The sequence below is a fragment of the Amblyomma americanum genome, chromosome 4 (genome assembly GCF_052857255.1).
Source record: "Amblyomma americanum isolate KBUSLIRL-KWMA chromosome 4, ASM5285725v1, whole genome shotgun sequence".
In the NCBI taxonomy this organism is placed as follows: Eukaryota; Metazoa; Arthropoda; class Arachnida; order Ixodida; family Ixodidae; genus Amblyomma; species Amblyomma americanum.
Genome location: NC_135500.1, coordinates 211,593,346 through 211,606,082, shown reverse-complemented (window position 1 = coordinate 211,606,082; position 12,737 = coordinate 211,593,346). Strand labels below are relative to the sequence as shown.

The 12,737-nt window shown below is 47.0% G+C and overlaps 1 protein-coding gene across 1 annotated transcript; it reads right to left on the bottom strand.

The window, feature by feature from the left end:
• Window positions 1-671: 671 nt before the first annotated feature.
• On the bottom strand, window positions 672-1,821 carry LOC144127556 (histone H3.1). Its single transcript, XM_077660549.1, has 2 exons — window positions 1,658-1,821; window positions 672-1,073 (listed from the first exon to the last, which is right to left on the bottom strand). Exons 1-2 carry the CDS (start codon window positions 1,788-1,790, stop codon window positions 796-798), a joined length of 411 nt encoding a protein of 136 aa, XP_077516675.1. The 5' UTR covers window positions 1,791-1,821; the 3' UTR covers window positions 672-795.
• Between the last annotated feature and the right edge of the window lie 10,916 nt (window positions 1,822-12,737).

Genomic DNA, 12,737 nt, shown 5'->3' with positions numbered 1-12,737 from the left:
TGTACTGTCCTCTCGGTGACTTCTACGCAGCCACTGTTTCGCTTTCTTTTGCCAATCTTTATTCTCTCTAAAGGGTTGTGAGCATGAAGTAGAGGGAGGGGGCTATCGCGCAAACAAAACAATGAACACAATAATAATGTAACAGCATTGAAAGACCATTGTGTAATATAAAACAAAAGGTTGTAACAATGAGCGTACAAAAACTACCGGTCGATCATTACACGAGCTGCGCTTATAGTCACTCATCTGTTTCGACTAATTTTTCGGTGAGGCACAAGCTTTGGACTGAAATCAGAATTTCGACTTCAACCAAGTGCCTTGGCTTCTAAGGAAACCAATAATTAGACTCCCGCTCAACTATCTTGTCCGATGACTATCGTAACGCTGATTACAAGCCATCTGATGTATTTAGGCGTGCAGAACGCACGAAATGCAAGCGCGAAGTACTTGCAGAAACGAATACGCGCTTCCCAATGGAGACAGCGCTGGAAACTTGCACTACGAGACCGCTATTGCGCCCCGACACTGTGTAGAGGGGTAACCGGAAAGACACTTGCGGCTGGTTATAGCCAGCGGCATCGCGAGGTGACGCTGCAGTGGGAGGTATCGAACACAGACACAAAGTGTGAAAGAAGTTAAGAAATAGTCAAATTTGAGAGAGGCAAGGGGGCTAAAAACCGGGGAGACAAATTTATTGAGCATGATAAGAATAAAAGCGCCTGGTGGGCGCGGCGTGATGACAATGAGGAGCTGAGCTATTTACAAGGAACATGCACTCTACGTTCAACAACGACGCTACGCTCGTTCACCGCGAATGCGTCGGGCGAGCTGGATGTCCTTGGGCATTATCGTGACGCGCTTGGCGTGGATGGCGCACAGGTTGGAGTCCTCGAAAAGGCCGACGAGGTACGCCTCGCAGGCCTCCTGGATGGCCATCACAGCCGAGCTCTGGAACCGAAGGTCCGTCTTCATGTCCTGGGCGATCTCGCGGACGAGGCGCTGGAAAGGCAACTTGCGAATCAGCATTTCCGTCGACTTTTGGTAGCGCCGGATTTCCCTGAGAGCGACGGTGCCTGTGCAAGAAAAAAGGCGGGAACATTGATAAACTAGGCAAACAGTAGAACAGATGGCAGGTTGGACAGCGTCAACCCGCCTACCATTCTTAACACGGACCACTTGGAAGGAATCCTTGATACCCGCAGAATGAATTCTGGGATGTGTTAAGGCATGGTGGTGAGGCAGCGCCGCCGACCACAGGAAAAGGAGCCGCGTTAAAGTTTATCGCAGTAACGAGCAGCAACGATGTGCCCAGAGATTGTAATCACGCGAAGCACAGCGGTTCCTCACCGCGGCCAAACAATTAATGGCCCCGAAAGAAAGCAAACAGCGATTAGGGCAAATTACGGCAGTAAAATAAGCAATACCAACCAATGTGTGTATGTGTGTGTGTGTGGGGGGGGGGGGGAATGAATAAAGGGCCTCGCTAGAAAAACTCGCACCGCCTTTAAACGGCTGGAAATTACTAGCGATTAAAAGACGCCACAGCACATCTGCAGGTAACCTCTACTCGTAACGAAACGGTCATTTCTTTACATTTTATTCACCTCAAAGTGAATTCACTGTGGGCTGCGCATCTCAGAATCAAGAAGAGACTTACCAGGCCTGTATCGGTGAGGCTTCTTGATTCCGCCCGTTGCCGGTGCAATCTTGCGCGCCGCCTTTGTAGCCAGCTGCTTGCGGGGGGCCTTCCCACCGGTCGACTTGCGGGCGGTCTGCTTGGTGCGGGCCATGATGCTGTATCGTGTCTTGCGGAAGCGGAATCTGAAGATGAACTGCCGAGGCTGGGCCTCGTGTCGCCAGTTTTATAGGGTATGCGCGAGCATGCGCAGGGGCGAAATCGGGCTGCTGGTGTCACGTGAGCATGCATCTTTTGATTACCCGCAGCAGAAGCTAAGTGATATGATAAAGTCGGCGATAATAAACGTAGCTTTTCGCGAATGAAACAGGACTTTATCCTTGTCCCGTTTTAACCCACAATTCTACTTCAACCGCTACAGAGCTTGCGGGCCTTCGGGAAGCGATTCGCCACATCTGCGGAGAACCGCCTCAGGAGTGGTGCATTTTCACAGGCTCTAAACCTGCGCTACAAATTTTGGGATGGTTACTACGCCACACCGCCTACCAGGCTCTGGATCTTGATATCGCTAGATTCCTGTCATCTGCTCAGGAAAAAGGCCACCGGGTAGTGTTCCAGTGGATCCCTGGACACTGCGGACTCGATGGAAATGATACCGTCGACGCTGAAGCAAGGAGCGCTTCAGCAGTGGCCTGCGCACAACTGTGCCGTTCTCTAGACCGGACGTCATTTGTCTCCTTCCGGGATCTATGAGGAGTGCGACGGCTAGGTACTGGGCCCTGCCAGACACCCGCCACATCCGCCTTAAACGGCTAGAACCGGCGATGGCCTTTTCTGTTCCTCGCGGAATACCGCGCCCTATTGGATGCTTAATACATAGGCTACGTTTAAACGTCGCGTTCACACGCAAGTACTTGCACTTAATTCGACAAGCGGACTCCTAGGACTGTACCACATGTGGCGTGACTGACAGTAGAGCATGTTTTAGTGGCGTGCCCAGCATATGTACAAGAAAGGCTCATGCTAGCATCTGCTCAAGCGGTATTGAGCCATTTTAGCACACTACCATATTATAAAGGAGCAATAGAGCAATGATTTTGTAGTCATGTTTATGCATGTGCTTACTGCTCCGTAACTCCCTACTGTGACTTTCTAGTTCTAATCACGTACAGCCGTCCTGATTTTTAATAATATAGCGCGAGCGTCAACCAAACTGCTGGTCAGCGCCTTATAACGGCGATAAGCATGCAGCACGGCGAGAGTTCTCGCACGCGCAAGAAGGGAGAGCGTCGTCTGCAACGCTGTTCCGATGACAAGGACACACGCCCTGCCACAATATCTGTTCGCAAAAAACGGGTGGACAGTAGATCACATGTGCATAACTAGGATGCGACATTGAGACGTTTGAAAGCTGCGACGCTTTTTTTATGCCGTCTAGACAGTGAAAGGCTGATTAAAGAGCTGGTTGGTGCCACTTATTTCGTGTTCCCACCTCGCGGAGGGTTGCTCAAATCAGAAGGTTCGCATTCCAGGCAGTGGCTTACACGTACTGTTGTATTTTCCTCCTTTTGTATTTTCTTACTTTAACTCTGCGTCGCCAGCGCGGCCTCCTGTAGTAGGAAAAAAATTGCTGTGGTTTAGCTATGGTTAAACCTGGAGTGACGCGATAACTACATCTGGCCGAGTGGAACTCGCTCAGTCGAATTGAAAAATTCCGTTTTCCGTTTCGCTGGGAGTTCCTTCTTCGTCTTCTCCCTGGACGTGGATTCACTCCTCCCCCAACAGGCCGAGTTTTTAGCAGCTTCCCTTTGCGATGACATCCCATTTTGTTTGTCTTTCCCCTTGAGGAGTACGGGGAGCATTTTGATAACTGTCGCAAACTGCCGTGAAGACGTCATGCAGAGCAGCATCACTGAAGTTTCACAGCGATCTTATAGCTTCACAATTTCTTTCTCTATGGCTTCACCTCCGCTCGGAAGCATAAATAACGCAGTGTGTTGATAACTACCCCCCCCCCCCCCCACCTTTTTTTTTTTCTAGACATGAAAAAAACATTTACGTCAGGAAGTAACAAAGGTACGATCCATGTTCTTTGGTTTTTCTCGTGATTGAGCGTGTTCGGTCTATCTTTATGTTTTATTTCCTTGCTTGGTTGCTACGACGCTGATCTTCGAGACATAAAATGCGGAAAAACCATTCGCCTGCTCACGCTGCCTACTCGTCTCAAGTGCGATAATGGGGGGTGACGTCCTTAAGAAGGAACAGCCTAGCAGACGATGGGCCCAGCTTTGTCGGCATGCGCTTAGCCTCAGGCTGTTTCCAGCCTCGCCCCGTCATATGGTGCTGACGCACGGTAAAGTAGCCGCTCGCGCACGCCAGCTAAAGATTTGGGCGCCTGTACAGTCCCGGATTATATTTTATGGCGCGCGGCCAAATTCGCGAAAAAAGATGTTGCTGCGTTGCCTCGCTTCCGAATCAGCCAGTATTAGTTGCCGCACGTTAGGCCTGCATGTCCCGTCCCGCTTCCAAGCGTTTCAGTGAACCGGTTTGCTTTACAGAGAAGAATATTTTTTCCTTTCACCCATATCGCGTAAAACTTGTTCGAGGCTGTAAGTTTGTACGCTACGCGAAATGTTCAAATTTAATTCTCATGTTTCATGTCGGGGGGTGTCTTACTCATCAGGCGTAGGTACAGTATACTTAATGTCTCCTATTATCAGTTATTCCATCTACCCGAGCTAGAATCAAAAGTAAGAACGTTATGAGGACGAGAATTAAGTTGCGCAGAGCATGATCACGGAATACGGAAAAGGCGATCTTGCTCGGCATCTCTGGCATCTTATCTACGCCACGCAAGCACCGAACGTGCAGCAATTCGGGGTCTTATCACAGCAGCAAAGCGACTCCATCGACGTGAACAAGCACTCGCCTTGTCCACTGTGCATTTCGATAAACCCAAGAGAGCATTTTGCTGCTGTTTTTGTTGTTCCGGGTCTCACAGTCACCGGCTGGAGATAACCACGGCAAAAACACACTAACTGTTGTGCACGTACAGAAGCCTGTGCACGCTCTTCTAGAGCGCTTTTCCCTCCTTTGTATTTTTTTTTCCGGTTTACTTTAGTCTCTTTTCAACAGACACAAAGAAAAGCGAAGGAAGCCAGTCGAGCTGTCTGCGAGGGGCAACTCAGATGATGACTCAAACAGAAGAAAAAGTGGCCATGCGTGACGTCATTCTGTAAACCTGCAAGTGAATCCCTCCCGAAAACTATCCGTGTCTCAATGGCCGTTCCTCTGAAAAGCTCTACATATCTCAGAATTCAACACGCTCTTCTATCTGAGATGACATGCCGTGGAGATGTTTCAAGCATTATTACGAGTGTAATGATGTGTGCCTATGCATTGTTCTTGGGCAGGCAATAACGGGGACAAAGGTGAGGTTTCTGCGACCACGGAAGCTTCGTTCAGCCCGGTATCATCTAAGATTTGTGCCAGAAACACATGTAGGCCATATCCGGCTAATTTTTGACATCCGTGCATGTCACGTATGTGCTGTTTCTTTTTTTAGCATATCAGTTTCCCTTTATGCACAGAAGGTCCGTGCCAAACGCACTGCTACTGCAGCTGCGCCCGAGAAAAGAACTGTCAGAAGGCTCACTTTTCTGGCCACTCTGTCACTTTGTGACACTGACGGCCAGGCAGGATTTCGGCACAAGAGCACATGATGAAGCAGTTGTCCTAATTCTGCGTCCTGCATTTTGTGACATATTAACAGTCTTGTATTGAACGCAAAGAATGATTAATGACCTTACTGACGTCGGCTGTTAGCGGCAACCCTTTGTTTAATCTGTACTGGCAGTTCTTCATCAATGACCGCATCGGTGGCCCAGTGGTTTGAGCATCCGCCTCGCATGCGGGAGGTGCGGGGTTTGATCTCCAGTGCCGCCGGGTACCCACCGGTGGTACAATGGGTACAAGCTTTCCCCTGGTCTGGTGCTTGGCTTATATAGGGTGAAATTCTAGGGAAATGGGTCTTTGACCCCACCTTGAGAAATCGAAAATACCTTGTGCCATGGTGCTCTTTGGCCTCAGATGCCCTTGCGCCATAAAAATTCATCGCCATCATCACAGTTCTTGATCACTGCCTTCGCTTAATTTTACATCGCGCGGGCTCGGAAAGACCATGTGACCAGTTGACTGCTCTCTTCCAAATCGCAGTGAAAGAAACAAGTATACCGATCAACAAACGGCTGCAGGCGATAATGCCACCCCCGTTCCCTCGTGAAGAAATTTTCACTTTATTCTGCGGTGCGAAGCAGCTGTGCGACAAATAGCAAACAATGGTGACTAGAAAAAAAATCGGGATGTTAATAACTGACCATTTTTGTGGCTTATTTTAAAGAAAGCGTGCTTTTAAACCCTGTGCGGGAAGTTGTGGTTGCCTCCAGCGAGCGGGCGAAATTCTGGCTTTGACGCTTGAGAAGGGAAAGTGCTGTGTCCTTTGGGGGGACGATGGAAACAAATTGAAGCTTGCTTAGGTTGATCGATTATTACTTCCTGATGATAAAGAGGCTGCTTTCACTGAAGCTGCTACAGAGCAGAAAAGAGCGATAAAACAATTGCAAGCGTCGCCACAACCTGCACTGCTGTGGAAAGCTGAAATTGTTGAATAAAACAGAAAATGGAGGATTACACCACTGAATATTCATGTGAATTTTATTGTCGCTGACACAATTTCCCTCTTATATCACAATGTAAAAAAAATACTAACTAAATAGGTAATATTAAACAGAGACAAGACGCCACAGCAATGAAAGCTTCTTTTGCGCCTGCAAAAAAATGCCACCACAAGCGTGGAAGGCTGAGCTATTTGATTTTATTAAGAATTGAAGTCTGGTGCAGTTGTCTCACTGCGCTTTTTGAGAAGCGATGGCCTGCGAACTGGACACTCGCCGAAACACAGCTGAAGCGGTCAGTAAGCGCACGCAGCAAAAATACAGGGCGGCGACAGGTCCCTTTCTTCGGCAGTTTTCAAACTACCCGTTCTAAAACTGGCAAATTTCGGCGGGTGTCTCAGCTGATGCGAACACTTATCTCAGGCGATAGCCTAAGTGCTTATTTTTTTCTTTCATCGCCACTGACTCCATGCCTTCATGTCTGACTTCATGAGGACAGCTCTGGCTTCAGTCTGCCATTCTTTGCCATCATCATCATCTGCCAGTTTAAGCCTACCGCAGGGCAAAAGGCCTCTTTTTGCGCTCTCTAATCAGGCCTGCCCCGTGGCAGCCGCGGCCGTACAATCCCAATGAACACTCTAATCTCATCTCATCTCTTCACTTGACTTACCGTCGCCCCCGGCAGCGCTTTACTTGACTTGCAATCCACTCCGTTACCTTAACAGACGATCGGCCCACTCCATCATATGTCCTGCCCTGCTGCATTTTTTTTCAAGTTGATTTCCACTGTGATATCACATTACCAGCTCCAGTTTCTTTTCTAATCCACGTTGCTCCATTTTAATATAATAACCTTGTCTCTATCACTTTATTCTTATTCCGCTTAACACGTTGCACTGTCCTCGGTTTTATTTCCAAGCCTCTTCATTGCCTTGTATGTTTCAGCAATATGGGTAAGTACTGAAATGACGGCAGCTGTTGTAAGCTTTTTAGGGATTCCTGCAAACTGCTCTTCTTAACTTGAGCACGCTTGCCAAATGTGCTACAACCCCTTCTATTCTTTATGATGTCTGTAACAGAATAAGTAAATATTTTTAACCAATGGACATGTGAGCTAATCGATATAGTATTTTTCAAGCCTTTGACATGACCACATTTTGGTCGCACACTGTGTAGCAATCTTCCTTGCTTTTGGTATATTTCAGGTAACGAGCCATCGAGGATACGAAGTTGCACGCTTTTTTAGCACAAAATCGATGTAATCCTTCAATACGCCCGCAGTTACCTGATCCTCATCTGCCGCTTTTTCTCTCTGCATTGATTTGAAGAAGGTCATTCGTTACCAACAAAATTTCCATTTCAGTAGTAAAGACTTTTCGGCATAAAACAGCGTCATAGTCACTCTTCTGCTCAGTTTGCAATCTTTTTTTTTCGTTCTTACGTTGCGACACTTACTCAAGGAAACAGAATGCATTCAACAAATAACATTCAGTGTTCACATCGCCTGCTCAAAGAACAAAAACAAACAACAGAGCAACGGACGAACACACAGCAGCTCCGAGTGTAGGTGTGACTTGTGCCCAAGGACACAGAGGGTACGTGTTCAACGAATGTTGTCTGTTTTTTTTAAATCCTAGGTGAACACGACAGCAAAGGGAACAATGAAGCGAGGGGGGAAGAAAATAACGTTAATAGCACAACAATCCAATGCCCAAGTGCTACGCTCATTTTTGCATAAGGCCAGTGCATCACTGTATACACAACACCGCCAAACCAGTAGTTACTTTTTCTTTGTTTTTTTTATTGCACGAAACCATATCATGAGAGACACATCAATGCGAATTTCGAAAGCATCACTGTTGCGTCATAAAACGTAGACCGCAGCGCCTCCATCCAAATATTTTTCGTGGCAGGCAGTTGCATACCACCTTCTCTTCACTCGTACCCAATGAATATGTGGTTCTTAACAAGGATGTGCAAGGCCTTCGCAATCACTGATTGTACTCAGGAGAGATTAGCTTATATGTAGTGGGTTGGAATTTTTTGTTTTAATTTTTGAGAATTCGGCAGATGTTTTTTTTCCAGATGCTTATTTCCGAACACCGTAGATTTTTTTTTTTTGGGGGGGGGGGGGGGGCAGGTATTACTTTCGACGGAGAATTAGTTTTTTTTCAAGCGATATAATGTGGTTTCCTACGAGCTCAGAAGAGACTTAAAATTTATCTTCCCCTTTTTGTAAGCCCGATCATTCGATTTACAATTATTAACGCACAAACAGTCGTATTTAGAGCTGCATTTCTTGAAGGAAATGCTGTCGCTATTAAAAAAGTCACGGAGCCAAATAATGGAACTGTCAGACGAAAACTAAAATGGAAGTATATTGACAAAACGTGAGTTTTCATGCCATCATAGGACTGTTGCGCTAGGCTGAGCGAGAGAACGGGGCATCACGTGATCTGCGTGTTGACAACAGTGACGTAAATGTCGTTAATCGTCAGTATCCTCACATGTCAATGTCAGTGTCCTCACATGCGGGGAAGAAACCTGCTTAACCAGGTTGACTTCCCTTGGCGGGAGATGAAAGTGGACAGCACTACGCTAGCGGGCGACATTTGGGGAGAAAGTTAAGCCTGCCAGTCTACATAGCCGTGTAATTAACCTACAGGGAGCACTGCCTCAAAACGGACGACTGTGCTACTTCACCAGTCGGTACCAACGACTCATCACGCCCGTCTTCTGTGCTTTGTTAATTGTTTTTCATACTCAATAGCCAGCTAGTCTTAGTGTACATGTCATGGATACTGACTGTTTTCGGTTAAAAAAGAATTTGTAAAATTTAATTGGGCATAGTTTTTGGTTTAAACCGAAAATTCTAAACCTTTCATATACGGAAAGTCCTGGCAATGAAAGCATATTATATAAATGTCGCTTCGGTGGCGCCGTCAGGTAAATATTGCACGCCAGAGTCACTCAGCCAGGGTCATCCGTAACATGCGTACGCTCCTCACACCCATTGTAATAAAAAAATTCCCATCCGTGGTGACACGTTAATTCCACACCAAAAAATTAAAAAAAGAACAATCGAATCGAGAATCTCCATACTTATACCATTCCGACAGGGCGTTTCCTTTGGTAACATCAAAATTCACTCAAAATTAGTTTTTTTTTGTTTCAGTTCTCCTTAATCACGCTTTACAACCTCCTCATCACTTTCCAAACTTTTCCAGCTTCGAGCCCAATCATCTACCCTGTGATCCTTCAACTTGACTGAGAGCAGGAACTTCATCTCTGGTTTAGGTCTGCACCGAACCCTGGACAATCCACCGCTGTAGGTATGCGTCATTTCTAGAGGTCAACGACAGTATGATTCGAATCACACCCTACGCTTTACTCATAAACAAGTGTCTCTTGCCAATGATTCAACACCAGCAGGTAAGCACGGTTTCCCATCGATTGTGAAAAGGTAGATCCTCGATTGACTCGAGGGATCTTCTCCGCGGTAGCGGTAGCATGATGCCACAGGTATAATTTTCCGCATACGCTTGAACGGCCAGATCCAGTGCCTTTTTATGCTGCTGGATATTGCTTCACGACTATTGATATGCCTTAGTTCCCCAGGAGCGCGCTGCTGCTACAAGAGCAACGCAAGAGCCTATCGATGCTTCCGCGTGCGAGTTGAACCTTACTGGCTGCCGGGCATACATTGGGTGATGGGGAAAGAAGTTAATCACCACTGCAGCTGCAAAAGCGCGCCGCTGCAGACGCTCCATTCTGACGAAGCATCGACGCAGGCAGCAGGGGCCGCACTTAGCTGGCACGCGTTTAACTCCGAAATCTCCGCGACGCTTAGGCGAGTGGCCTGAATGAGATGCGCGATTCGGATCGGCGTCTGCCCCGGCCAATACTCAGCAGCAGTAGCTGCGCCTCGGAGGCGTCTTAGCGCTGCATATCAAATGCAGCGGCTCTTTCGGAACCCGTACTCCTCTGGCTTTGCAGGCTCCGGCGTCTTGCCAACGCTGCCGCATGCGGCAGCGTTGGCAAGATAGGTGCGCATAAATAATTTCACACGGGGCCGGTTGTGGACAAACAGACGGGCACGCATTAGAGCTGAGGCTTTGTGTGCGCTCCGCTATAACTTCGCACTACTTTGTGATCGTAGATCACCGCAGGCCGTAGATGTAGACCGCTTATATTTGCCTCCTGGCTGCGAGGACATTACAAGAAACAAAGTTTCAGGGCGCGGGCGGTGCCTGCCTGCTTTCTAGGCGTTCCTGGAGGCTCAGAACGTTTCGGCTTGATCTAGATGCGAAGGCGTGCTTGCTGACCGCATGGTTGGCGAAACTAAGTAAAGAGATCCAAGCCAGAATTTCGGCGTGGGTTTTTGGTGGACCCAAGGCCATGTTGACAGACGCAATTAGCGGGTTGTCATAAGTGTCACGACAGACTCTCTCAGTGACATTCTGTGCAAACTCCGCCAGTGACGCTCTGATCGACAGGCGAAGACAGCTCAGGGCTGCTAGCGGCTGCCTGTGTCTGAGAACAAAATCTCGGGCGTAGTTTACTTGTCTGACATCTCTGGGGGCAGCCTCCAGAGCTCCTTGCGCTCCGTTGCGAGTAATGTGGCATAGTGTGGCACTCAAAACATGAGCACTTTACCAAAAAAAAAAGGAAAAGACATCAAACTATGTGGTTAATGTTCCATTTGTCAGCTATGCTTTAACACGTCTTTGCGTCATGAGAGCAATGAAGTTGAGTAAAGGTCTACTATAAGAGAATCGGGGAATCATTTTTCCTGAATCTTCAGGAAAAGGCACTTGTAAAGCGCCTAGAAATGTTGTTTGCGTACAGTTAATTTGCTAGGCTATAAAATGTTAAAGAACAGAGCACCTTCACGAAGGGGCGCCTGCCTTTACAGCGTTCTCCTGTGGCTTAGCCGCCTTTGGCGTAGTATTTATGGACGCTTCTAAGTAGATCATCATCATTGTCATTGTCATCACTTTCATTCGTTTTCAAAAGAGGAAGAAGGGGGCTGAATGGGCGTAAACACTTTGACCAAGGCACCCTAATTTGCCTCCTTCTGTCGACAGCAAGGCAGATTACAGTTCTCTATAAGTCGTAATGCAAAAGGCGCCCGTGTGGTGTGCGATGCTCGTGCGCATTAAATAATCCCTAGTGACCAAAGGTATTGTAGAGCTCTCAACAATGGTGCCTCTTTCTCTCTTCCTTCTCTCGCTCCTTCCTTCATCTCTTTCTTCACGGCACAGCTAAGAAAGTGAAACACTTTCTGTTCTTCCTTTCCTTTCCCATAACCAATATTAATTTTTTTATCTTCATACACGGAAGAATAGGGATCAGAAACATACAAATAAAAAGGACACAATCGGCAAAGAGGATGCTATATGGAAATTCAGGATAACAAAACTTCCATAAAATTGCTTATAAATTAAACGTAAAAACAAATCCAAATGATCATACACAGCATACTTTCTGTGCATATGCAAAGAAAGTCACATATTCCGGACATATTCATATCCAGATACATATCTTCAGGGTTCTTTCTGTAAACGATCCTTCTTGAAAAGCTTCAGTTATGTTCCTTGAAAATATAATTGAACTGAAGGGGGCAAAAGCTTAAAACATCCAGCTGGCGCTGTTTTAGAGGAGTGTAGCTACCTTTCACAGCATGCCTGATCGAGTTTAATAATTCCTTATTGTGATGTGCACTATACGCCACTTTCCGCATTCTTCTCTCCCTGTGCTTTCTGTTCTCTCTATTTTTCTCCAGTCTATTCTTTTCCTTGCAAAGCGGCCCTGAAGGACGAAGCGTTGTACGCACAGAATCGATAAGGGACTACTTTTCCAGGGTCTGCATGCAATAAGAATTCTGGTGTGGGCTAGTTGGTTCATACTTCCTACGAAACAGATTAACACAGCGCAACGGAACGGGGACGAGATGAAGAAGCACTTAACGCAGGACGGGCGCTGACATCAACTCTTTATTGCACTCATTCAACAGAATTTCCCCCCTTTCTTGTTGTGTGCGACAACCGTTACGACGGCCTGCGCATGAGAAGCTACAGAAGTAAATAAAACGGCAAAATTCGTGAGTTTGTGCAGTTTTATCAAGTTCTTGCCGCAGATTTGACAAGAAGAAAAAAAATTGATGATGGCGTAGCTCTGTTAGGCCAGGATACGCGTAGCGAAAGCGCGGCGACATCTGGTTCGGAAGAGTTAATATATGAAACCCGTGCATCCGCCAGATGCGCCTTCATTAATATCCGATCCTTGAGCTGTCGTGGCGGAGTGGTAGCGTCTCCGCCTCAAAATCCAAAGGCTCTGGTTCGATTGCCTACCTTGACACAGTTTTTTTATTATTATTCAGTGAGTGTGCGGGGTTTCAGTGGCTCCCATAGATGCCGCCACTGAAT

What these genes read in the sequence shown, in the direction of transcription:
- LOC144127556 (XM_077660549.1), bottom strand. Translation starts at nt 1,790, where the DNA reads ATGGCCCGCACCAAGCAGACCGCCCGCAAGTCGACCGGTGGGAAGGCC. An exon ending in GCCTCACCGATACAGGCCTG is followed by an intron (nt 1,074 to 1,657) that starts GTAAGTCTCTTC and finishes TTTCTTGCACAG; the next exon opens with GCACCGTCGCTCTCAGGGAA.